At 45.6% G+C, this 26,736-nt stretch overlaps 1 protein-coding gene across 1 annotated transcript in view; it reads left to right on the forward strand.

The window, feature by feature from the left end:
* The first annotated feature begins 10,153 nt into the window (after positions 1 to 10,153).
* The window catches only part of EBF2 (EBF transcription factor 2), a 131,729-nt gene continuing 115,146 nt past the window's right edge, over positions 10,154 to 26,736 (forward strand). Inside the window, 6 exon segments of the mRNA XM_027701948.1 lie at positions 10,154 to 10,650; positions 12,930 to 13,086; positions 14,006 to 14,069; positions 14,356 to 14,411; positions 14,772 to 14,845; positions 21,265 to 21,333. Coding sequence (XP_027557749.1) covers positions 10,520 to 10,650; positions 12,930 to 13,086; positions 14,006 to 14,069; positions 14,356 to 14,411; positions 14,772 to 14,845; positions 21,265 to 21,333 — 551 coding nt within the window. The 5' untranslated portion in view covers positions 10,154 to 10,519.

Consider the following 26,736-nt stretch of genomic DNA (forward strand, 5'->3'; position numbering starts at 1 on the left):
TTAGTGGATTATAATTTTATGGAAACCAGCTCACAGTGGTCTACAAAACCAGGGAAAAATAATCAGGAAATGAAAAGTTAAGGGAAAACAGGAAGAAATTATCCGGGGTAATTCTTCCAAGAGCCCTCTTCCAAACTGGGCTCTGCATTGAAGGGAATGAAGGAAACTTCCTTCAGTGGAGGAAACTTGATTCTTGCTTTTATGATCTGGAGATGTGAAATTGGAAATGTTTTTAAGATGACTTCTTAGTTTACACAAAGTGTTTTGTCTAATTGTGTGCTGCTTAAAAAATGGGAATAGCAGCAGAGATGGTGGAATGTGGTTTTCTGCTTTGAAATGCAGCTCCTCACCACTTGGCCAAATCTGCTTAAGCTGCATGCTGTGCAATTCCAATTCCCCTCAAAAATCTGGTTTCTTTCTTGTTTCATCTTTTTTTTTTATTTATTTATTCCCACAGGAAGGTTCTTTTTAGAAATCCTTTAAAAAATGCTGTGAACAGTTTAGCACTGGGGAGCCCTGGACACTTGGTTTGAGCCTTCACATGCTCTTTGGACAAGGGATGATAATAAAAGCAGAAATTTTTTCCTTGTCTGGCTTCCCAACCTCTGTTCTTGTTTGGAGCCTTGGCAGCTGAATAAGTGAATAATGAGATTTTCCCTTATCCATTAGAAATACATCTTTAAAGCAAGGGTGTGTGTCTGGGAAAAAAATTCCTTCCTTTCTGGTTTTCAGGTGATTACAAAAAAAAAATCAAAAAGTAATAGGTTTTCTATGTGTTTTCTCACTGGGAACCAGTAAGACCATGTTATTGGTCACTGGTGCTGGGGTGGGAAGTGCTGGCTGGCTGTGGCAGCTGGCAGAGAGCCAAAGCAAAGTTTGGAGCTGTTTGATACCTGCAAAGGCATTTTTATTGCCTGTAGGCTCTGTCACCATCAACATTATTCATATTCTACGTGGGGAAAAAGAGGATGCCATAAACCATCCCGGGAAATGGGTTTTTCCCCCCTCCAGGGGTTGGATGTGCTGGGCTGCTCTTCCAGCCTCGCCTTCCACAGGGGGTTTGTTCCACTGAGCCAACCCTGCCCAGCCCAAACAGGGTCAGCAGAGCAAACCTGGGCTCTGGGAGGGTCTGTGCACAGCCTGGGACAAAATCCAGTGGCTTCTGCTGGGAGATTTGAGCTTAGGTCACCACCCATCCTTCCCAGTGTCAGAGAGGCAAGGAAGTCTCAAATCTTGTAGCTCGGATCGTGCAGCTCCAACCTCAGATCTCGCAGCTCCAACCCCAGATCTTGCAGCTCCAACCTCAGATCTTGCAGCTCTAACCCCAAATCTTGCAGCTCCAACCTCAGATCTTCCAACTCCAACCCCAGATCTTCCAGCTCCAACCTCAGATCTTCCAGCTCCACCTTCAGATCTTGCAGCTCCAACCTCAGATCTTGCAGCTCCAACCTCAGATCTTCCAACTCCAACCTCAGATCTTCCAACTCCAACCTCAGATCTTCCAGCTCCAATCCCAAATCTCGCAGTTCCAACCTCATATCTCGCAGTTCCAACCTCAGATCTTCCAGTTCCAACCCCAGATCTTCCAGCTCCAACCCCAGATCTTGAAGCTCCAATCCCAGATCTTGCAGCTCCAACCTCAGATCTTGCATCTCTAACCTCAGATCTTCCAACTCCAACCTCAGATCTTCCAACTCCAATCCCAGATCTCGCAGTTCCAACCCCAAATCTTGCAGCTCCAAACTTGTATCTCAAATCTCGCAGCTCAGATCTCAAATCTTGGGGCACAAGCCCCTAAAGCATCAGGGACTTCCCAGGTTTTAAGGCATGGCCCATATTTGAGGATGCTGTCACTCCCCCCTGTCCTGTCCTGTGAGCATTTGGAGCATTCTTTGAGCAGACAGGGCTGTAGTGAAGGGGAAGGTCAGTGGGTGGCAAGTGTCTGTCCTTCAGCTGCTCCCTAGTTACACTCTGTGTTCTTAAGTCTTCTGAGGTTATATTTTCTTCTCCTGGCCTCTCTGTCTGTGCCTCTGCTTTATCTTCTCTCCCCTCGTTGTTTCTTTTATTGTTTGGATCGTGAGCAGTGCAGTGAAGGAGCTTTATTTCATCAGGATTAGACCTCAGTTATTAGGTTGGTATAAAAGCACAAAGTTGAAACCCCCATCATTTGCTGTTTGGTCTCCAGTGTGAGATCTCAGTGGAGGTAGAGGGTGAATTGCTCAGCCCACCCACAGCAATGGTCACTGGCCCTTTTCTGATATTCACTTTCTGACATTCATTTCCATCAAGGTGATGCTGAAGAGCAAAAATAACCTTTGCTGATCCCGAGTCCACGGGACAGCAACGGCAACAAAACAGTTCAGAGGCTTTCAGAGCATCACCCTGAGCAGCCACAGCTTTGTGGTCCATGTGCATTCCTTGGCTTTAGGGAAGGAAAACACCCTCTGTTGTTTTCAGGAGCATGTGTTGGGAGCATCTGAAGGCTGGAATATGTTGAAGCATATGGCATATAATTCCCTTTCTTCCATTCATAATCTGCAGCAAGATCACTTCCAGTGAGAACAAGCTCCAAGCTTTCACTTGAAAACATTTCTGTAGCTGTGTCCTTCCAGCAAGCAATGCTTTCTCCTGAAATACATTAGTAATATCAGATTATTCAGTAAAATGTATTACTTTTCCCCACCCAACTGATGGAAATGTGATGTTTTACCTCAGGCTGATCAAATCCTTTTAAATTTCAGAATCATTTAGTTGTAACTCTCCAAGCCATTGCTCTTTAGCCTGCCTATAAATTCTTAAAATCAGTGATGAAAAAAGCAGTTCCAGTGGTAACCTGTAATTAAACAGCACAAAAGACACAAAACCCTGGGCAGATTTCTTACCTCCTATAAAGGTAATGTTTGGAATAACCCAGGTCCTGATGACTTAAATTCTGAGCTTTGGTATTTGGCATTTTTAGTAGTTCTGGGGCATAAACCATGGGAAAGATCCCATGAGAGGAGCTGGTGTTGGACACTATCAACCTCCCTGCAGTGCAAATGTTCTCAGCAGCAGGGTCTGGCTGTGGAATTTGGTAGTTTTCAGGATGTACTGAGGTACAAACCCTTCTGAAGGTGGGTGTGTCACCAGTTCTGTTCCACCACGAAGTTTCTTTGTTTAATGTGCTTCAGAGAAGGGCTGAGCTGTCCCTCCAAGGCTGTAAAACTCTAATTATAACACACTGAGCTTTTTACAGCATCTTTCTTGCCTTTCTGGAAGAATGTAGGAGTAGTCAGATTAGATTAGATTTCTTGGGTATTGCATAGAAATAGTCAGATTAGATTAGATTTCTTGGGTATTGTATAGAAATAGTCAGATTAGATTAGATTTCTTGGGTATTGCATAGAAATAGTCAGATTAGATTAGATTTCTTGGGTATTGTGCATTAGTTTCTGTTACAAGATGCTTTAAAAGAAGACACAGGAAACTTTGCAATAATCAGTGTTATGATTATTGAACATCACCACGACATTTTCCTAATCCTAATATGCTCCCCCCTCCTTTTCTATCAACTGGGTAAATTTGGAATTAAACACAGTTTGCATATTCCTGCTACAATGCTGGTTTGTATCGAAGTAGTTTTATATCCTTGTCACTTGAGAGCACCCAAATTTCTGTGTGGCAGAACTGCAGAAACCAGCAGGTGTTTGCAACTCTTGTATTTTTCAACTCCTTAAAAATCAGGGGTTTATCCCGCAAGGTTTGCTGACTTTTGAGCAGGCAAAGTGTCCCTGTGGCATCACTGCAGAGTGACTATTCATGTAATTAAAGTGAGACACCTGTTTAAGGCAGAGCTGCATTCAGTGGAGTCAAGAAATAAAAATTAGGCCCTGACTGTACAGATGTTTGAGCAGGAGGTTAAGCATGCCTGTATTGTCAAGTAATTCTTGTAAGACCACTTGAGTGACTAAAGCAGGTTAAGTGCCAATATAACAACGTTTGTATTACTGGGGACCACTTTTATTTGGTTCATACCTTAATGAATTAATTTAATTCTGATCTCCAGCATGTCTGCGTTTATCCAGTTGCTTGTGGAGACTCTTTTTGACAGCTGGAGTTGGATCCTAAGCACATACCTGGACCTAGAAAGGCTGGGATAACCTGAACTGCTTCCTGGTGAATATTTTAGACAGTTTATATACAAAGACATATTGAAAAGTTGACTTTGATTGCTTTCCATAAAGTGCAAAGTGAGAGAGAGAATCCCAGCACAAATATACACCCTCTTAGAGTATTTTTCCTGAGTGTGCTTGTTGCTTCAAACCTCCATGTGGTTAGAAAAACAAACTTCAGTGCTACGACTTCTCAAATCTGCATTATAAAATAAAATGGAACATACTCTCCCCACGGTAAAATATTATTTGCTAACGTGTTCCAAGAGCTGTGAGAGGCAAAAGGCAGTAAAAGTATCTTTTAAAAGGAAAGGGAAAAAAAAGGGTTGGATATAAAACCTTGCAGATGTGTTTTCCTGTTCCAGAGAAAAAAGCACCTACTTATTGGAGTGAACAGGAGACTCAAAAGAGGATCTGGTGGATACAATATTTTCTCTCTTTTGGGAAAGATGAGGTGGAGAAGAAGTTATTAAATGTTTGCTTGTGCATTTGTCAGTTTGAAAGCGTTGCTTTGTTCGCTGCCTGTGAGTGTGATCGGTGGGATCTCCGAAGCTCAGTTTGTAAAGGCTGATGAGTGTGGAGGAGGTGCCTCCAGTAAATATCGTCTTTATGGTGCCACAGGGAAGGGGGAGAGAAAGAGGCAGAGAGCAGGTAGAGCTCACGATTTCACATCTATAAACCCGGGGTTCTGTTTATTTGCTGATGGAATGGGAGGGATGGGGGGGTTCTGTGATGAGGATCAGTTATTTTATACTTGGGGGGGTTCAATTATTTTATACTTGGGGGTTCAACTTTCTCCAGCTCTCAGGTGGGGAGTTCTTTCCTGAGAGAACCTGTGTGTGGATTATCTAAAACCGGGCTCATAATGAACATCACCAAAGGCACTCCAGCGCTTTAGTCCTTGTTCTGCAGTTTCCATTCACAGTTTAAAACTCGATGTGCTTTCAGGATTTAGTTGTGGGCACCTGAACTGCTTTAAGCCTCTCCTATTAAAAGCGTTTTAAAGAATGTCCCCCCCTGCTCCCCCTTAAGTTCTGTACGTTCTTATTGCAGTTAAATCGAGATCCTTGTAAATGCAGAGTAGTCTTGCATCAGGCAGAGCAGACTCCTCACCCAGCTCTGTCTGTGGAGCTCCGGCTGCCTCCTCACACTCCTCATTCCCCAGTTCAGGACTCAGCCTGGTCCTGTTTCTCGCAGCCCCGTTTCTGTTTCGGGGTATCCCGTGCACGTAAATCTTTTGTTGATGCTTATCTTGGGCTCTTGAAAGTTATTTTCGGGCACATCTTTGTTTGTCAGATACCGTTATAGCTCCCAAAGTGTGATTGATGTGTGCTTGAACACGGATGGCTTAAAACTTTAGGCTGTTACCAGCTTAAAGGAACGTTTCTAACGGGCACATTTACTTTTCCGGTAGAGGTGTGTTGGAAAAATGAACCTTCCAGGGAAATTAGTGGATAAAGGGGCAGAGATTAGTTATCCTTCTCCATTCCGACACTGACAATTTTAACCTACAATTCGTTCCCTTGAGACACCTGAAGGTTGGTGAATTCTCACAAATTAAATGGAACAAGAATTAAATGCTGCCTTCTAAGTGTCGTCTTTAGGCGCAGTTTAACTTTTTCACCTGACACTTTGCTCCTTAAACGTAAGAGGAAACAATACTAGTTTAAACTTATGCTTTTAAATGCCTTAAGTGTTATCTCCTATATACATTTCTTCCTGCTGGGAGTTGCTGAGATGTGCCGAGGAGTGAAAGTTGACTCCGGTGCGTGAAACGACGCTGCTAAAAACCCGCTAACAAAGACGAGCATCCCTTCGCCACGTCAAAACTGCCTCACCTGTCATTTTGACCCCGGCATGTGGGAACGAGCGCGGCAGTCTGGAGGGGAACAGCTCTCCCTCCAGAAGGAAATGATCAGCGCTCACCGAACCAGTTGCTTTGCTTTTTTTTTTTAGTTCTTCTTTCTTTCTTTTTTTTTTTTTTTTTAAGTCAAGAGGAAGAAAATCGCTCGGAGCGACTCACAGAATGAACCCCTGAAAGTTGCGGGGAGCCCGGGGGGGTGTGAGGGATGCCCGGTGTGGCACCGTCCCCACCCGGGGAAGGGGCTCCGCGGCCGCCCCGCCGCTCCCACCGCGGAGAACCGCGGAGTCGGATCCTCTCCCGGCTCCCAGAGCCCCTTCCCCAAACCTTCGGCTGCCGTTTATGCCTCTAATTGTATTTACGGCACGGAAGATGCGCTGCTGGAGGCTCCCTCCTCTTTACCGGCGTGTCCTCGCCGGGGCTGGAAGGGTTTTTTTTTCTCCCGGAGTTCCGCGGTGCCTTTTACCTGCCCCTGGATCCGACTCCCTGAGCCGAACCGCGGGAACCTCCAAAGTGCAAATCCCGATTTACCGGCGGTTACACGCTTCTTTTACCGGGTGAATTTACAGCTGAAGAGTCGGAGAGACGGGCTTTTCATTCGGTTTAGACACGATTTGGGCTTGAAATGAGGAATCTAGAGCAGGAGCCTGTAATTTCAGAAGTATTTAAGGACTCCTGTCCTTCTGCAGCGTGTCTTAAAGGCAAGAAACTTAGTTGGGTGGGGGGGAGCAAATTATGTCCCCGAAAACGCTTCCTCTGCCCGGAGCGCTGAGACTGCGGGTGCGGGGTCGCGGTGCAGCCCCTGCACCGCTCACAACCCCCCCCGGGATGGTGGGGAGGGCACCCCAGGGCTGGCAGCCCTCGTTGGGACCCCTGTCTCCTTCCCCACCATCGCGGGGGGGGCAGCCCGGGGCCGGGAGGGGACGAATCCCTGCATTTTCTGTCCCCGAAGCGCAGAATTCTGGTGGCAGCTGTTTGGGGCGAGGGGAGCGCATCCCCTCTGACCCGCGCCCTGCCCTCTGACCCTCCATGAATCCCTAAAAGCGAGGGTCCCCCGGGGCCACGGCACACGAGCCCCCTTTGTTCCCGGCGCTGGCCCCGTCCCGGGGGTCTGGAGCCATCGGGCTGGAGCTGAGCGAGCGTCTGGGTTGGACCCGACCTTGCAGGGACAGGCTCGGCTTTATCCCCAGGAGCGAGAGGCTTCGGTTATTAGGGAACGTTCTCTCCTTGTGAATCCGTCGGCCAAGGTTACACCGAGTGGGAATTCCACCCCCCTCCCCTCCCGTCCCTGCCCCAGGTTTGAGAATAAACGCAGGAACTGTCGGAGTGACATCGCCAAAAACAAACTTAGGACAAAGAGGGGGCTTTCATTCGAGGAAAGGTACCCACGCCTATTGCGAAATGGTTAAAAAAAAAATCACCATAATACGCCTTCCCATCGCCTGGATATTTATCTCGTACGCTGTGCTTTTCTCACGGTTTTCTTTTTGTTAATCTATCTTACCCCGTTTGGTTGAATCGGGCTTTTTGGTACCGAGAAATGGCATCTCAAAGATGCTAAAATCGTGTCTGGAAAGACCGGCCTCCCCTCTGTAGCACCGTCAAACTGCTGTTGCTTTTCTCTAACGCTAAAATCACGCCAGGCTCGCCTTTTGCTAACCTGGCAAAATCACTTCCTGCATATTTATCAATTTGGGGAGGTGGGTTAGCATGGCAAATTTCCCTGAACAAAGATTGGGTGAGATGTATTAGTTCATCCAATACCATGTCTGTCACTTATGTAGACAGAATAAATCGGAGTCCCGGCTTTGCCCTCAGTCGTGCCTGAATTAAGGATACATTTTTATGAAAGTTTTATGGGAAGATTTTAATTTGCGATTCTTTTAGGAGAAAACTGTATGAAACTCCATGAAAATAATCTAGTATTTAGTAGGTGGCTTTTTGAAACGCGGCCGAACGTGGATGGAAGGAGCCTGGATTTATTCTGAAATGGAAATTATAGTTCTATCCCGTTAAAAAAAAAATAAAAACAAACCAAAACACCAACAAAGCAGGTTAAAGAGAGGAGCTGCACATAATGAGTCAAGGAAATCCTTGCGCTGTCCCTTTAACTACCGAACATCTGATTCCCTCATCTGGCAGATGGTCTCTGAGCACAGATTTGCATTCATTGTCTTGAAATCTGTTTTCGCGTTGGTGTTATATAGATTTCAGAGGCAGATCTATACACGGATCAGAATACAAAAGGACCAGGAGGAAAATATCGCCAAGGCAGAGTGGTTTAAAAAAAAAATAAATTAAAATAAATGCAGGCGTAGGTATCGTCCGGGGTCACAGCGGGCTGGGCTGGGGCGAGCTCCAGTTTCCTTTAATGGGAAATTTTGCCTTCACGGGATGTTATAAAAAGTTTTAAGGCGATGTCTGACAGCTCGCGTGGTGTAACTTCGGGGTCTGCCGGGTGCCTTGCAGTGTCTGCCTGGCTCTTGCCCTGCAGGCAGCCCCTTCCTACAGACCCCCCCGCGCACCCATTTCGCTCCCTCCGAGCACTTTTTTATTTTTAAATCCCGCGCCCGAAACCAAAGCAGCCAACTAAACCTGTGCGGCGGCTTTGGCAGCGCAGCGAGGGCAGAGCTGCAGCGATCGCTGCTTTGGAGGCGCAGTTTGTGCCTTCTGGGGCAGCACCGTTCGGTGTGTGGCTGTCGGGCCATCGCGATAAATCATCACGATAAATCATCACGATAGACCCGCGCTTCCTTTGCCCGGGGTGCGGCTGCCCCAGGGCGGGCGCCGGGAGTGGTTCTCCCGCTCCGGCCCCGCCGCTTTTAGCCCAGTTTGGGCGTTCTGTGCGGGGCTGCCGGGCCAGCACGATAACCCAGCACCGTAATCCAGCACGATAACCCATCACGATAACCCAGCACTACAACCCAGCACGATAAACCCGCGCTTCCCCTGCCCGGGCTCGGCGGTGCCGGGGCGGGCACCGGGAGTGCTTCTCCTGCTCCCCCCTCTCCGGCCCCGCTGGTTTTAGCACAGTTTATGCGTTCTCGGGCAGCACCGTTCTGTGCGGGGCTGCCGGGTCATCACCACAAACCATCACGACAACCCATCACGATAAACCCACGGTTGCCCTGTCCGGGCTCCGCGGTGCCACGGCGGGCACCGGGAGCGCTTCTCCCGCTCCTGCCGCCCCGGCCCCGCTGCTTTCAGCCCGGTTTATGCGTTCAGCGGCAGGACGGTTCGGTGCGGGGCTGCCGGGCCATCCCGATAAACCACCGCGATAAACCAGGGCGATAAAGCCGCTGTTCCCTGCCCGGGCTCCGCGGTGCCGGGGTGGGCACCGGGGGTGCTCCTCCCGCTCCGACCCAGCTGCTTTCAGCCCAGTTTATGCTTTCAGTGGCAGGACCGTTCTGTGCGGTGCTGCCGGGCCATCACGACAGCCCACCCTGACACCCTATCGCGACAGACCCGCCGTCCCCAGCTCAGGTTCCGCGGTGCCCGGGCGGGCGCTCCTCCCGCTCCGGCCCTGCTTTCAGCCCAGTTTATGCGTTCAGTGGCAGGACCGTTCTGTGCGGTGCTGCCGGGTCATCCCGGTACCCCATCCCGATCTCTCATCCCGGTACCCCATCCCGATCTCCCATCCCGGTACCCCATCCCGATCCCCCATCGCCGCAGCCCCGCCGTTCCCAGCCCGGGCTCAGCGGCACTCGCTCCTCCCGCTCCGGCCCCACCGCTTTCAGCCCAGCTCGAGTGTTCTGCTCGGGGCCTCTGGTTCCCCCCCCGCGATCCCCCCCTTCCATCCCGACATCCCTCTCCCCTATCGCGACATCCCCGTCGCCCCTTCCCGGCGCGGGCGTGAGGGAGGGAGGGAGGAGGGGGCGGGGCTCGGCCTCCGCTCCAACCAATCACGGCGCGGGATGCAAATGAGATGCCTTATACGGCGGCGGGCCCCGCCCCCCGTGCGCGCTCCCGCCGCGTCCCATTGATGGCGCGGGCGCTGCGCGGGCGCGGGGAGGAACCACGCGCGGCTCGGCTCCGCTCCTTCCCCGAGCCTTTCCGCCGATTTATCCCCCCCCCGCTCTCCTGTTTTCTTTCTTTTTTTTTTTTTTCCCCCCCGGATTAGGCGGCGATCAATCCTTTCTTCCCCGCGTTTCTGTTGAGAAACAGGTGATCCTGGTTAGCGGCGGCGGTGCGGTTTGCGGATGCGGTTTCCTCCTCGCCGCGCGTGAAGGAAGGATGGTGGTACCGGGGCGAGGCTGAACCGGCGTAACTTTTGCTTGGCAAGAGGAGAAACTTTCTTCCCCCGATTTGAAGGCATTAAAAACCGCGTAGCGTTAAAAAGCAGAAGAAGTTGGTTTCAAAGCTGAACTTCACTTTCCTGGGATTTGTGTGTGTCAGACTCAAAGGCTGCGTCGTTTTTGCTTTTCTTTTTTTCTTTTTTTTTTTTTTTTCTTCCCTTCTCCCTTATCACTCGAAAGGAAACTGTTGCTAGTTGGAATAGACTTTTTAAATGTTTGGGATTCAAGATACTTTAGGAAGAGGACCAATTCTGAAAGATAAATCTCTAGGTTCTGAGATGGATTCCGTCAGGTCCTGGGTCAGAAACGTTGGGGTTGTGGATGCAAACGTAGCAGCACAAAGGTAACCGTGACTATTTCTCCCCCACTTTCCCCCTGCGTTTTATTTCTTTTTTCTTTTTTTTTTCTTTTTTAAGCAAGCCTTTCCTTTACTCCCTGTTGTTTGCATTTGATATTAAATTTACTTTCTCGCTTTCTGTCCCGCTCCCGGTCTCCTCTAGTCAGTGAAAATTGAAGGTGGTAGCAGTAGAGCAAGGGAGAAGCGCTCCAAAACCGGAGAGCATCAGGAGTCCTAAAACCCCGTGCAGGGGCTCAGATGACAGCGAGATCGGATCCTTCTTTCATTTTCTGCACCAGGAAGATGCCGGGGGGGGGGTGGGTTGGTTGTACCCAGAGATACAGAACACTCCTTCCCTCTTCCCGGGTCACACAGCCGGATAGGAGGGGACCGAGTTAGAATTAACCGAAATGTGGATCTTCCCCCCAAACTCCCGGCCTATTTTGTTTTACTTAATTCGCCGTTGCCGAAATCTTCACCCGTGGGTTTTAGGCGGGTGACAGACTAAGCCAGGCAGGCAGAGAAGGGTCAGGGTGAGCAGAGGAGGGCACAGATATCCCGGTGCCCCGCGGGCATCCCTCTGCCCGGAGCACCTGCCCGAGCGTCCGAGAGGTCTCTGCCGAGCCCAAATGCCAGCGAACACCCCGAAACTGTTTGTTCTTTACTTGTTTGGGCGAGTTATCTCCCCCCACGCCCCTCTTTTATTTTTCTCTTCCCAGCCGAGTCGGTACAGGACAGTTATTCCACTCTATTCCCGTTAGGGGTAAGACGACAAAACCCTTTTAGATATTTTATTTTCCCCCTCGGTGTCTGAATAGCCTTAAAAAAAGTTAAAAAGGAAAAAAAAAAGAAAAGAAAAAAGTAGCAGCGTCGGGGAAGGCTAAATTGGGAACCCCGGGAATAAGTCGGGTTTTATTTAGTAGGGAGACAAGGTGAAGGGCACGAAACAGCAGATGGGACTTCAGCTGAAACAGGGACGTTTTAGAAATAGTACATCCGTGCCCCCAGCCACGGCCTGATCCGGGAGCAAGGTTTTCCAAGCGCCAGGGGAGGAGTTATCAGAGTTTTATGAATGTCGATAGACCCTTTAATAAATACGACTGAGGGGAAGGAGGTTTATTCTCGAGGAAACCGAAAGTAAAAGGAAACGGCTCCTGAGAAGCCTCTAATTCACGGGAGCGGTGGAGGTGCAGCCCGCGGTTGTGCTGCCCGCTGGCATCGCCGGGTTTTTCTGCAGAGATTCGTAATAAACCAAGAAACGCGAGTTTTTACACGCAGAACGAGAGGAAGCCCCAAAGTAGGTGCAGTTGTGGCGGATGTGGTGAGTTCACACCGTACCTATTTGGCAAGGAAAACACGGGGAAACATCTGCGGTTCTCCGAAAGAGTCAAAATACTTTTGTCAGAGCTGTGGAGCTGTTTTGGGGACTGAAAAACAAAGATGTTCTGACTCTTAACTAGGCTGTCAGACGTTTAATCTGTCAAATAATATGGAGGTGCTCATGTGCGCCTGTTTTCTCTGCAGTAAGTAGAAACCGGCTTTAGGGAGAGGGAGCCACAATTAGTTTCATGAAGAAATAAAGCTGCAGCGAGGGATTATTGTGGGTCAGCAAAAGCATTTGAATCTTTCCAAGCCGGGAAATGCGTGGGAAACATCACTGCATTTTCAGCACTCCGGGACAAGATTTGGGCAAGGGCTGATTAACCCGACTCTAAATTCTTTCCGTTTAAATCAGAAACTGAAGTCCCGGGAATCGGTTCAAGTAACTCAGTGACTAAAGACAAACTTCGCTGCCGAGGAAAGTGGCTGCTCTGCTTGAGACTAGTTGTCTCTGCCCAAAATGTGGGTGTCTTCGAGTTGACAGCGTGCCTGCAGGAAAGATTTTAAGGTCGCTTAGTTTTGCCTGCAGGAAAAGGGACTGGGATGTGCAGGGAGCACTTCCAGGCTCTCCGACACCCTCCAGCCACTTCCCACCCTGCTGCATTCCAGCCACGAGTGTGACAGGCGAGAAAACAGGTAGAAGAGGAAGGGAAACACTCAGTGCATTTAGCAATAAGTTCTTTTAACGTTGAGGGGCTGTAAATGATTGTTGTCCTCGGGTACAGACAGCGGGGAAAGCCGAACTCCCATTTCAGTGACAGCCCCGTCCCGCCCGGCTCCCGGCGGGGACCGGGGACAGAACGAGCGTGTCCTGCCTTTTCTGTTGTTTTGCTGTTACTGCTGCACAACCTGGTAATGTCTTTGTCTCTCCCCCCCTCACCCCATCCCGTGTGTTTCCTCCACAGCGGAGTAGCTTTGTCCAGAGCCCACTTTGAAAAGCAGCCACCCTCCAACTTGAGGAAATCCAATTTCTTTCACTTTGTTCTGGCTCTCTACGACAGACAGGGGCAGCCCGTGGAAATAGAGAGGACAGCTTTTGTGGACTTTGTAGAAAATGATAAAGTAAGGCTCGTTACCTTTCTTCTTCCTCTTCTCCCCTCCAAATTTAATCTCCCCCCCCCCACACTGAGCTGATAACTTGTAGTACCTGTTGTCCCTGACAAAACACAACCAGCGCTTGCTCAGGGTTCAGGTGCTTTCCTGGAGCTGTTGCCCTCTTTGTGCTGCTGTAGTTAAAAAAGCTTGGAAGCCACTGCTAGGTCAGGAACACAGTGGGAATTTCATACACCCACTAAAAATAAAATAAAATTCATAGGGGATAAATGCACTTATATTTTTTTTTATCTATTAGATCTTAATTACTACCTGAACAGAAGTGGAATCTCACCTGTAATATGTCATATTCTCTGTTGAGTTTGATTATATATATTTCTTAAGACTCCAGGATAACTGACAGGACTTGGAAAGCATTTGCTTTTTGTTTTTAAATCCGTGTCTTGACCACTTAGCATTTTTTTCAATTATTTTGTTAGCCACGGCCAAGATTTTTTAAAAATTGTGAGTCATAAATAACTATCTTATAGGAAATTGCTGTAAAAAAAAATAAGCAAGAAACATCACTGTAATACAACCCTCAGGAAACAGATCTTAATAATGACTCAAAATAACACTATTGCAAAGTAATGGTCACATCAGAAACCAAACTCACTGAGCTTTCCCCCTGCTTTGCCTTGAAAAAGTTGAGAGCACAGTGGCAAATAAGAGAGGGAGAGAAGTTCTTGAACTCCTACAGGAAAAGATGTCAGCAGTATTTTGTAGTTTGTCCTGGGTCACTCGGAAGGTTAATACATCCCAATCAGTGGATTCACCTCTCGGAATTTTAATGAACTTTGTTGTCACTTCCATCACGATTATCAGCTCTTGCATTTTAAATGTGCCAAGTGGAAGTTCTGGAAGGGTTTTTCTTTCGTTTCCCCCTCAGGAACAAGGCAACGAGAAGACGAACAACGGCACGCACTACAAACTGCAGCTCCTCTACAGCAACGGTGAGTCCCCCTCCCATCCCTCCCGGAGGCTGCAAAGGCTGGAGGGGCTGCCACTGATTCCTAAAATCCCCAGAAATCCCCCTCCAGGAGGCCCCTTCAGTGCTGGGATGGGCCCCGGAGTTTACCTGGGCTTGGGGAACAAAACTCCCCGGGTTTGTTGAGGGCGTTTAATAAAACTAAGTGATGAAATATTAAGGTTTAATGCTGAAACTAAACGGTTTTGTGCTGCTGTCGAGGGAAAGGTGCCTGTCCCAACCCTGTTTATTCCTCCTCTCCCTCGCTGTAGGTGTCAGGACCGAGCAGGATCTCTATGTCAGGCTCATCGACTCGGTCACCAAGCAGGTGAGCAGAGCTGGGCTGTGCCCTCTTTTCCTGTCCCACCTCACCCTTCCTTTCTCCCCAACATCTCCCTGCCTGCTTTTATTCCTCTGCTTCATTTTTGTCTCTTGTTCATCTCTCTCACACACCTGTTTTGAGGTGAATTGAAAAACAATGCTCTTCAGTCTCTTTTTTTCCCCCTCTGTGGACTGTAGGTTTTATCCCCTTTGCCTCAATATTTCTGTAAAGCTGTTTTCCCTGCACATAAAGGCTTTGGGGGAAGATATTTATTTGCCTGAGCAGTGGTAAAAACCCCTTCCCCTCACACCTGAATATTGCGATAAATAATGGTCCTGTCTGACCCCTTTCTCCTAATTTTTGCAGCCCATAACTTATGAAGGACAGAACAAGAACCCCGAGATGTGCAGAGTGTTGCTCACCCACGAAGTCATGTGCAGGTAAGATGACTTTATTTGCTTCCTTAGATGCCAAAAAGGCCTTTCTGATGAAGTTGTAGGTAGGAAGAGTTTGATTTTCGTATTTATTTGTTTTGCTGTTGACTCAGAGAAGTTCTTTGTGTAGGAACACTTTCTTTTTTACACGTGGGTAATACTTGATTTGGGTTCAAAACATATTTGGGGTGTTTTTTGCCCTTTTTTATGCTTTTTTTTCCCTGCAGGAGATTTAGCAACCACAGCTGTGTTGGTTTTGTTTAAACCAGGCCTTTGCATGTGCTCTTTAAATGGAGACTTTTAGATGCTGATTTCTTACAAAATTCCTTCTCACTTTAGGAGACTGAGCAGTTTAACTTATATATTTTTACCTGGAAACTACAAGGTAGTTTTGTGCAATTTTCTTTGGTGAACTCTTTTAATTTTCTCAATTAAAGTAACATCATCAACGCTCTTCAATTTTGCCCCAACCAAAAGAGAAACCCCTCAAACCAAAACACAAACCCTTCCTTTCTCTACGTGTGAGCAACACTTAGGGGGCTTCCACTTTTTAATTAAAAATACACACAATTTTAGCATGTAAAGTTATAAATTAGAGGGTAAAACCAGGATGTTTTTAATAACATTTGTGTAAGTCTGAAGTTACATGTACCTCATGTATGTACATCATGCTTCCATAGTAACTTATTGCTTTTCCTGTCCTCGTGTAATGAAATTTTTTTTCAATACATATAACAGTGCAAACAGCCCGTGTTCTTATATTAAAACATGTTAAATTGTGCATAAAATGTTCCTTCATAACATGAGAGGCAAACCCCAATCCTGACCTTTATTAAACATGGGTTGGGATTTATTGTATCGGTGGGAGAGGGTTAAGTTTTCAGACTGAGTGTTGCTTCTTTTAATGGTGCAGTTTGCTACTTGATTTTTTTTTTTTTTTTTAAAGTAACCTTTTCAGTTAAGAGCAGCTTATTTGGGCAGAATTTTTGTCGAGGGAAAGTCTCAGTTAGGGTACTTAATTATTTCAATGATTTTGTTACTTTATGTAATAACAATCAAGTTTATGTATATTATTATCTCTTGTGCTTAGCTCTCATTAATTAAAAAAACGAGCTTTTGACCAACATTTCCATCTTTATGCCCAAACACAATGTATATCACATATGAGGGATGCAGAGGATGGGCTTTACAAGGACCTGTAGATGTAGTAGCAAAGATCAAAGGTCTGTAAGTTACTTTCTGGCACATCTAGAACTTGTGCATGTATTTTATATATATATATATATATATACACACATATATATATATTCATACTGTTCAAAGTCTTCACTATAACTAGGTGGGCACTAGAGAAGAAAAACCTGCATTGTGGAATTAGGTTTGTGCTAATAAAATAGCAGTGGCCACACTTCATCTCTCCCCACTCTTCCTGTGCAAAGTGCAGTTCTGGCTCAAAATATTTCAACACCTCCTCATCCAAATGGACTTGTTGGAATTAAAATCAACCTGGTTTTTCTCTTGCTTCCTGGCCGTGCCTTTATGGCCTCAAATGCTCTGTTTGAGGTACCTGCTGCCTGTAAACACCCCCCGTGCTCGATTTAAGGCGACACAAACCTAACGCGTTATTCTGATTACACTGAGCTCTCCTGCCTGATAGATTATCCAGGGAAGAATCACAACTCAGGGACGTCCTTGCCATGTAAAACACAGATTAGTGCCGGAAATCAAAGGCGTTCTGTAACCTAATCAAGACATTTGGTTTTAAACGGCCGCGTTTTCCTCGAGTGTCTCCGCCGGGTGCTCTGAAGAGGCATCACTTTGAATAACGCCAAGGGAACGGCTCCGGCTTGAGCTCAACTTGACATTTTATTTTATTTCTTTTAAGTACAATAATCAAATCTCCCTCATTGTGCGCCGCTTAAGTGGCGGCATCAATTTTTAAAGGCCCCTGGTTTAGTTTGCATTAGGCACAGTAGATAAAAATTTAATGCACTGTACCCACTCTGCTGTCCAAGCTGATGCCTCCTGCTTTTAAAAGGAAAGACAGGAAGGGTCTGTCTGTCTTTCTGCTCTTCTTCCACTGGTTGAAGGTAGGGTGGTTTTTTTTGAGGGGGTCATTTTTATAGTCACACACACAGATATTTTTGCTTTATAGGGACAAACACACTCGAAACTCAGCTTTTCCCCTTCAGACAGTGACAGATGCATCTTAGCAGGAAAGTTGTCTAAATATTGATATGGCTGCACCAATCTGTCATACACCCTGGAAAGTTCACCCCTCAACTCCCAACAATCAGTGCTCTGGTGCTCTATTAATTTATTTATTTGCCCGTCTGAAATGCTCCCATTTGGGTTATTCCAGCCTATCCTAGGTGGGTTTGTACGGAATAACACAACCCCGCTTGGAAATCAAGGTAAACACTCTCCTCTGCCGGAATAACTTTATTTCCACCCCCTCTCACCCCCCCTTCTCTCTTCTTCTCTTTCTCCCAATTATCGACTAAGAGGAAAGTAGTTGTTATGCTGCTGCCAGCAACCCCCTCTGCCCTCAATGCTCAGAGGGTTAAAAGGTATTATAATTTGAACAGAAGTAGTCTCAGGCCTACAGCTGGCTAATAACAGAGTTGTATTGAGTGCGAGCGAGCCCCACAGCTGTGACTTTCGCCACAAGGCTCAGACTAGACGGGAGCTCTAATCAGCTGGGCCAGGCGGCCGCTGGGGCCCGTGTCTTTATCGGCCAGATGGTGTGAATTTAGACACTTTTGTTATGCAATTGCAGGGAGGAGTTGGGGGAGAAGAAAAACAAAACAAAGGCCACCATGCTGTGAGCTTATTTGAGTTTGAAATTAGAGGCAGATTTTTTATTTATTTATTTATTTTTATTTATTTATTTATTTATTTATTATTTATTTTTATTTATTTTTATTTATCTATTTTAATTTTTTAAATTTTTTTTTTTAGTTTTGGTGTCGGAGGCTGAATTTTTTTAAAGCCGTTTTAAGATGTAAGTTTGGCTTTCTGGATGCTTGAGTTGTAGGTCTGGTGTTGTCTCTTCGTAACACCGTTTTCATCATATAGATCTAATTAGAGGACAAAGTAGAACAACAAAAGGTGTTGAAAATAGAAGTCTTCAGCCTTGATATTCTTGTCTTAAGGAAGTGAGCATCTCTAAAGCCCAACACTGTAGCAGAAATGTAAATATTGGGGAAGTCACCCCAATAATTTGCTTAAAGACCTGAACCACTTATTTGAGTTTGAAATTAGGGACAGATTTTTTTTTATTTCTATTTATTTTGATGTTGGGGTGAGGGCAGGGAAGTAAATGTAAATATTGGTGAAGTCACCCCAATAATTTGCTCTAAGAGAATGTTGTAGGTTTGACCCTGGACCACTTATTTGAGTTGGAAATTAGAGACAGATTTTTTTTTAATTTGTTTTTATTTTGGTGTTGGGGTGAGGGAACTTGGGACCTGAATTTTTAAAACCATTTATGCAAGTGTGAGGATGTAAGTTTGGCTTTCTACACACTCAGTTTGTAGGGCTGGTGTTGTCTCTTCATAACATAAACCACCATTTTCATCATATAAATCTAATTAGAGGAGAAACTATAACAGGTGTTGAAAATAGAAGTCTTCAGCCTTGATATTCTTGTCTTAAGCAAATGAGCATCTCTAAAGCCCAACATTGTAGCAGAAATGTAAATATTGGTGAAGTCACCCCAATAATTGGCTTGAAGAGAATGTTGTAGGTTTGATCCTGGACCACCAGAGTTTGGGGTTTTTGGGGTGGACTGGAATTGGAAGGAGTCAATTGTGTTCCAGGCAGCACTTGAGGAACAAACCAGTGACAATGTTGGTGCTGGATACTGAGGTGAAACACTTGGAAATGGCATTTAAAGATCTCAGAGGTTCTTCTGCTAAAATGTTGGGCTGAAACATCCTCAGTCTCACTGTGGTTTCCTGATCATTCACCGCAAGTGACTCTTCTCCCTAATCAGGATTTTTTTTCATATGGATTTGGGCTCCCAAAGTGTTACAGTCAAAGGGAACAAAACCCACTACTCTGAGAAAAATCTGTGACCCAAAAGTGATAAGAGTGTAGATGTTGGTAAAATACTTGGGGAACTTCAGCTGCAAGTCACAGTTTTGGAAAGAAAGTGTTTATATATTACAAATGTAAAGTTCAGAACTGTAGTAGTTGTGAAAAGGAAAATAAAACAAGATGCACTTATTGCAGAACCCAGACATGTTCAATCTCACATAACTCATCCTAAAACACTCTGCCAAGGAATGGCAACACCTCTGGAAGAGAGGATAAGATGCTGAGATGTGGTTCAGGTGCTGCTGGTGGATCCTGGAACGTTCCTGTGGTGCAGTGCAATCAGAATTATTTTAACAGCACGAGTCACACGAGTAAAGGATATTTCATTTAATCTTGTGGCAAAGAGGGGAAGCAACTGCTCTTTCAGCTGTAAAAAACCAAAGGGAACACGACAGAAATATTTTTAAAATTGAGTTCCTTTTGTTGCTTTATTGCAGGGACACATAAACCAGCAAGGCATTTATTCCCAGTGTTATTTTCGATGCCTCCTTCTATTGGACATGGCAAAGAACATGCCAAATTTCTGTTATTCTGAGAGGGTTCTCTGCTTTTTTTGGGGCGGGTTATTATTATTTTCTTCTTCAGAAAACATCTCACATCCTGGCTTTTAGTACAAAAATACCCCATTCTTCAGAAACAACTATTAGAGCAGGGGAAATACATAAAATAAAGTTGGGAGAAGGAGGGAGTGGGATATTCAGAGCTGGTATGAATTTCCAGAGCTGCACTGAAGTCGATGGAGCCCTGACAATTTACAGCAGCTCCAGGGGCTGCCCCAGGGATTTTTAAATATTTAGTGTCTCCTTTTATTTTAAAAGGACTGGCATCGATGAGTAAGTGGAGGTTTGAGGCAATGCAGGAATGTTGAAACACGTGGAGCTGTTATTCCAATCGAGCTGCCACTTCCAGCTCATCTCACTGGGCAATTCCTGGGAACAGGAGCTTCCTGGAACACCCTGGAACTGCAGGAGGAAATGCAGGCACTTGGAATTTTTCTATCTGAGAGAGGTTTTTTTGTTTAACTGGTCATTTTAGGGGTCTATAATTGAATATTAGGCATAATATATACATATATAATATGTAGAAAAAAAAAGCCACTTCCATATTTTATGCTGCCTTCAGTGAGTTCAAGTATTTTATTGAAATTATTATTTTTTTTAATTTTATTTTTGATCCCTCTGCTCCCTGGTTGGAAATCTGGGATTCAGACTGACATGAGAATTCTGTGGGTGTATTCAGCACCTCTCACACCCCTGTACAAAAACCTAAAGAATTTCTCCATTTCATGTGTAAATTTGAATAATCTCTGCAGAACTAAACATCATTGGGAAAGACATTTGAGTAACTTAAGGCACAACCTGATCTGGTGATTTTGAGGGATATTGGGCTTCTAAGAGAGACTTCTTAAAGTTTTGGGGGCCTCCATCCTCCCCCTCCCCTGTTGGCTTTGGTTGGAACAATTTCCTTGAGCATGAAAACACCTTTAACCTTCAAACAGATTTTTGAGTTGCTACAAATTATTAAAATTGTGATTTTTTTTTTTTTTTGGTCAGAGAAAGGACTGTTTTTAAAGTCTATTAAACTTTTGGTACTCAGCTGCTGTATGTGCAAGGAGCATCACCCATGTCAATGGGTATATAAATTAAAAATAAAGATAAATCATCTCTTGATTTTAAAATTATTTTTAAATTAATTAATATTATTATTATAAAAAGTGTATAAATTCATGCTTAATCTTAAGGTCTCATCATCACTGAAACAATTGCAAAGGGATTGCAAATGCCAACCTGGAAAACATCCCTTCAGATCCTTACTGGGATCTAAGTATATTCAGCTTCTAGTTTTTCATTTAGCCTTGAAGTTTAAACTTAAGTTGAGCATAAAACTTTGGGGCTACTCAATATTTAATAATCAAAAAATCAGTTATTGGAATAGAACAAACTGCTTATAGTCAGTTCTAACACCTTTTGATGGACTTTTAACCCTTCATAACACGTGGGGCTCGTGCCTGTAATGACATTATGACATCTGTTAATCACTTATCGTATTTCTAAATATCCCTTTAGTCTAAAGTGTGACCATATTGCTGCTCATTTCTGGCTGGGAAATCCAAAAAAGGATCCCAGGGATCCAAGTGCCCAAATCCAGCTGGGACCAGCCAGGACTTGGGCACCCAGTTCCCTTAATTCTTCTCCCTCCTGGAATGCCCTGCCAGAATTTCCACCCTTCTGGAGCCCCGAGGGTTTGCTGGAATATTTTATCTGGTTCCTTTGCTGTGAGCTGTCCCAGCAGTTCTTTAATTTGGGTTTTCTTTCCCTCTCCAGTCGGTGCTGCGAGAAGAAAAGTTGCGGCAACAGGAACGAGACTCCGTCCGACCCCGTGATCATTGACAGGTAGGAGATGAACCTTCCTCTTCCCACAAAAGCATCCCAGAATTGTTGTTCCCACTCTGAGGCATCTTTCTTGCTGGTTGTCTGTCGGTCTCTGCCCCTTGACAAAGCTGATGTTTATTTTTTCAGTCGATGTTGATGTTTATTTTTCTGCGGGTATCGTTTTTATGGGGGCCAAATATTCCAGGTGTGTGCACCTGGAATGCACTTTCTGCTCCCAGGGGGATGTGATCCAACTGGATTACTGAAGGGAGAGAAAGCTTTGAGCAGCCTGGCAGCTTCAGTGATGTTCCTTAACAAAAAGAAAACAAGATTTCTGTAGAAATGTGGGGAGGAAGGAAGGGGTAAAGGCAAAGATGGGACACGTCAGGGGGGATTAAAACCCACAGTCTGAACGATTTTAAGTAGAACAGCTGCTTCAAATATTACTCAGGTCTAGGTTCTCTTGCCAGTTTACAGGTAATAACATCAATAGGGGAGAGCAGCAGTTTGCTAAATCATGCCCTGGTACATGAAAAGTCGTGTTTGGTGTAAGAAAACTTGCCTGTGGAACTCACTGGGTCAGCAGTGCTCGAGATCTGGAGCCCAGCAAGGGTCAAACAGGAAAAATCAGAACGGGCAGAGCTGTTTCAAAAAGCAGCACAACAACCAAGGGCTCCAGAAGGAGAACAGTAAATAAGGAAGAGCCAGGAAGAGATGTTTCCCCCCAGATTATTCTGCAGTGACTGTTTAAAGAGTTCCTTCTCCCTGAAGCAGCTGGTACGAGGGGCCAGTGGAGAGTTGCTGCTGGAGTGGATTGATTGTGGATTCAGTTTTTCTGTCTGTCTGTGTCTGGTGTGTTCCATCTCCAGCCTAATAAGCATTATTTTGTCGTGGTATTGCTTGTGGATTTTCTTTGGCATTCAGAATGGTCAAGCTGGTTTGAATAAAGATCGACAATTGTTTCCTTAATTTTTTCATCCTGGTAAATCTAAATAATTTTGGAGCTCTGCTGTGATGGGGTTCTTCTTCCACTCCCTTTACCCCCATGGTTTTCCCTTTTAATTCTGTGCTTACAAGTTGTGGTTGGGGCCAGAGCTGGAGCTGGGCTGGTTTTGTGGGTGTGGGGGGGAGTTTCCTGACTGGCAGCACAAGTCTTAGATGTGCCATCTTGACCTTTCCTAAGAAATTTCGAGCTTATTTTTGGCTGTGTTGATGTTTGCTGTGAAATCTGCATTTGGGAGCTTTCCAACCTGAAGCCTGAATTTTGTGAAGCCCGTGTTGCTGCTGGAGGAGCAGAATGATGTCAGGCGCTATCTTTGCTTGGGAGTTAAGCCCAGGAAAGGGGGAGTTCCTATCTGAATTTTTAGTTACCTGAAGTTTTGTCATCCTGAGCAAGCTGTCCAGCCTCGTGCAAAATGAAGGTTCTGATGCTTTCTGTGAGGATTTGAGACCTGCTGATGGAAAAGGCAGTGGGAGGGGAACTCTTAGAAACCACAGGGTTATTCTTTTGAACAACTGTGTGTAAAATGTGCATCACAAGGGACCTGAGTGCTCAGTGAGCCCTGAACCTTCCCTAAGTTCTGCTCTAAGCCCAGAACTTCCTCCTGACTGCCCTGCTAACAGCAACAGGCATTCCCTGGGCATGGAAGCATCCTTGAGGTTCAGGCTGGCACTTTATTTCTGTGTGTTGGTCCTTCCTTTTCATCCCTCTCTGTGTGTGTCTCAATTGCACGTGAAATCTGGAGCTCAGTGAAAATCAGGGAAAGGAGGGAACCAGCCTGATAAAGCTGCTGCTTTTGGGTTTAAAGGCAGTCACTCAACCAGACTCAGGCACAGAGGGAGGAAGTGACTCCAAATCTGCTCTGCTCTCTGGAGGGGACATGGCTTAGTGAACAAAAGCTAAACTCAAAGCTGAATATTTCTCTTTATTTTACCACTAACCTGCAGTGCATTGTCGAGCAGTGATTCCTTCTCCTGTAGAGTTATTTCTGCACAGCTCTTTCTGTTCCCCCTCTTCACCCAGTTCAACAAGGCTTGAGCAGCCAGGGCTCTGCATCTTCATCAACCCATGCAATGCAGGTACAACACCAGAGTTCTGGGCACAAAGGAATCCTTGGCTGCTCTGTCACCCTCCCATATTCCCACAGCAATAAGTACAACTGCTTGGGAGTTCAACTGCCCAACCCACTCACCCAAAATACACATAATGGGGTCAATTTTTTTTGTCTTACAACCAAGCAGAAAACATTTCTGCAGAGTCCTGCGTGCTCAGAACTCGGGGATCTGGGCAGCACTGCTTTTATTTATTTAGGAGGGGGCTTTATGTGGCTTCTTTAAAGGAAAATTTCTCTGCTTAAGGACTTGGTAGCAGGTGGAATCAAATTTCTGAAATGCTGTTTGCACCCCCTGCGATCATGAGGGTCACTAAATAAGATTTTCAGTTCGTTATTTCTTTCATGGTGCGGGGTTTTTTATTTATTTTAAAGCAAACCACGAGTTTTCTTTAAGTAAAAATTGGAATGAAGGTGTTTTTTCCTCTGTTTGAAGCGATAGGTAAATGTAAAAACACGGCTGGTACGTTGTGACAGGTCCCCAGAGCAGGGAAACAAGTGAAGTGGGGAGAGAGGGGATGGCAAAAACACCTTTGTGTTGTGCAGAGCTGTGTCTGAACAGAGTGAAACAGGCCCAGGGCTTTCATGGAATAGGATCACAGGATCATTGAGGCTGGAAAGATCTCCGAGGTCATCGAGTTCAGCCACTAACTGAACATCATTCCAAGCAGTACAGTGATTTCTCCTTTATTTGTTTCTCTCCCCACTCTTTTTGTGCTTCCAGAGGTCAGTTGTGCTGCTTTACCTGTTCACTGCTGGAGGCAGACACAGTTCCCTGGTGTTCCCCAAGTCCAGGGGACTTTGTATCCCTGTTTGGAAAGGAAGGAACAGTTCAGTGGGAAAGAAATGTCAACCATGTGCTTGTCGTTGGGTTTTTTTTTTTCTTCTCCTTGAAAGAATTCCAAAAGTTCTTATGCTGAATAAAACATTTCTGCAGTGACCTTTGCTCTGGGGACTGGATTTAGATCCCGAGGACCTCGCAGTTATTTTTCCACTGGCTCTTGGAAACGAGGATGTTTCTATAGGAAAAGGAGCTTCTTCATGGAAATTCAGTGTGTGGATGGACACTAGACAAAGATCTGGGGGGTACATTGGAATATTTAAGTTTTTGTGGTGTTCTGAGTCAGAATTTCAGGGTAACTCTGACCAGACTCTGGTTTCCCAGTGATGACACAGCTCAGCTCCTGCTGTTGCAGACATTAAAACCCACACGAACTCCCCTGGAGCAGAGCACTGAAAACACCCCTCGAAAACACCCCTGGAATGACATTTTTAACCCACAATCATTCGCACTCCGGGTTTTTTAGACAACACGAGCCACCATCAGCTCTCAAAACCTCACAACAAGCTTTAACTCTGTGTCCAGGAGCCAAATGAATCCAAGCTCCGTGGGCTGTGGTGTGTTCCCAGCGTGGATCACAGCACTGGGGGATTCATCCCCTCTTCCTGCTCGGGTTTTGAAGTCGGTGTCTGCGGGATTGGGAGCTTTAAGAGACTTTAGAAATGTAAATATTATGTTTTTTTTCCCCCCCTCATGGCTCAAGTGGTGGTTCTTGAAGTTCCTTGTGGTTCCTAGAAATCAAAGTGTGAACTTGGTGTGCTGATGTTCCTTTTATTGAAATTATTTGAAGTGGAGGGGTTGGAGGGTTTTTGGACAGAAGGGTGGAAGCTCCTTCTTTTAAAGGTGATGCTTCCAAATGAAAATTGTATTTTCTCAAGCCTAGATTACAATTATTTAGTTTGTTGCCTTTCCCACCCCCGTTATGCAAATAACAAGGAACTTGGTGTCAGGGTTAAGAGGTCGTGGATGGTACAAATTAACTTAATTCCTCATTTTACTGCAGATTTTCTCTCTCCTTTTAGGTGATCTGTAGAAATTCCCCATTCATCAAACGGGAACGATCTTTTGATTTTTATTTTCTTTTTGTTTCTTGAAGATTTAAGCTCTTTAGAGAAGGTCATTTCGTGTGCTTGTTACTCTTAGTGCTTTAATGAGTTTACTGAGACTGTGATCTAATTGAAGCCTCCAAGGTACTGGGGAGAGTGGGGTGACTTTTTTTGGTTGAACAGCTCATTTACTCTTCTTTTTTTTTTTTATTTTTTCCCCTTTCTAATAGAGAGAAACAGTCAAAAGACATTTCTATGTGAGTCAAACAAAACCTCTCAAAAATCAAAAGAAAGTTTTATGCAATTCAAACGAAATGTCTTAATTCCAATAAAAATGCAGCATCACTGAGGTGGGACAGATTTTTTTTGTTGCTGCAGGGGAAATTACTGGGAACAGCCCAACAAACTGAGCACAAGCCCTCTGTAGGTTCTGCCTTCGTGGTCCTCTGCTGTCTTTGGGATCATGGAACAAAATCATTCAGCTCAGATGCTTTCCCAGCCTGAGACCTCGAGTCCAATCCCTCCTGCTTTTATCCTAAACTCTTCCTGATTGTCCCATAAGGAGTTTAATGTGCGTTGTTACAATATTTTACTTATTTCTTTATTGTGATTTATTTATTTAACGTGTCTCGTTACCACATTTTACTTATTTATTTATGGTGGGGCAGGTGGATGGGGTTGGAGGGGATTTGTTGGGATGTGGGGAATGTCACTGTGGGCTGGGATGTGCTTGAACCAGTGAGGGTTGGATTGCATTGCCTGGCACCAGCTGAGCACTGGGCACACTGGTTTCAGGGGGTGGGGAACTGCAGCATCCATCAGCTGACACGTGCTCTCAGCATTTAGGGGTTTATGGTTATTATTTAACAAAAAAACCACCCCCTCCAAGCCATGAGCACAGCTGGCAGCTTGTCAGCAGCTCTGGGAAGAGGCAGAGGAGCCTGGATTACATTCCTGGGCCGTGGGGGTCCAGCCCTTCCTGCACAATCGGGGCACCAGGGATGGAGGTTTCCTTCCCTGCTGGTCCCTGCCCTACCTGCTGGATGGAGAAACAGAGGAGGGGGCTCTCCCTGGATCCCTGGCACTCTCCCTGGATCCCTGGCACGTTTCACAGGCACTAAAGCTCCCTTTGGAAAGGCAGCTGTTGGCTCAAACAGCTCCAAAAGACTCCAACCCTGTGACCTGCAGTGTCAAAGTGCTCTGTGTGAGGTGTCCACGATAACAGGGCTGGGCTTTACATCTTCTGTGATGGGTTGTGTGTCCCTCCATCCACAGTTCCCCATCCCTAAAAATGGCATCTTTCATTTGGAAGGATCTAACTTGACCTAAGTGCAGAATTCTGGCCATCCTGTTTCTTTTCCCTTTTTCTTTTTTCTCTGTCCCCTTTTTCTTTTTTCTCTTTCCCCTTTTTCTTTTTTCTCTTTCC

The sequence above is a fragment of the Neopelma chrysocephalum genome, unplaced genomic scaffold (genome assembly GCF_003984885.1).
Source record: "Neopelma chrysocephalum unplaced genomic scaffold, ASM398488v2 Primary Assembly neopelma1_175, whole genome shotgun sequence".
Lineage (NCBI taxonomy): Eukaryota > Metazoa > Chordata > Aves > Passeriformes > Pipridae > Neopelma > Neopelma chrysocephalum.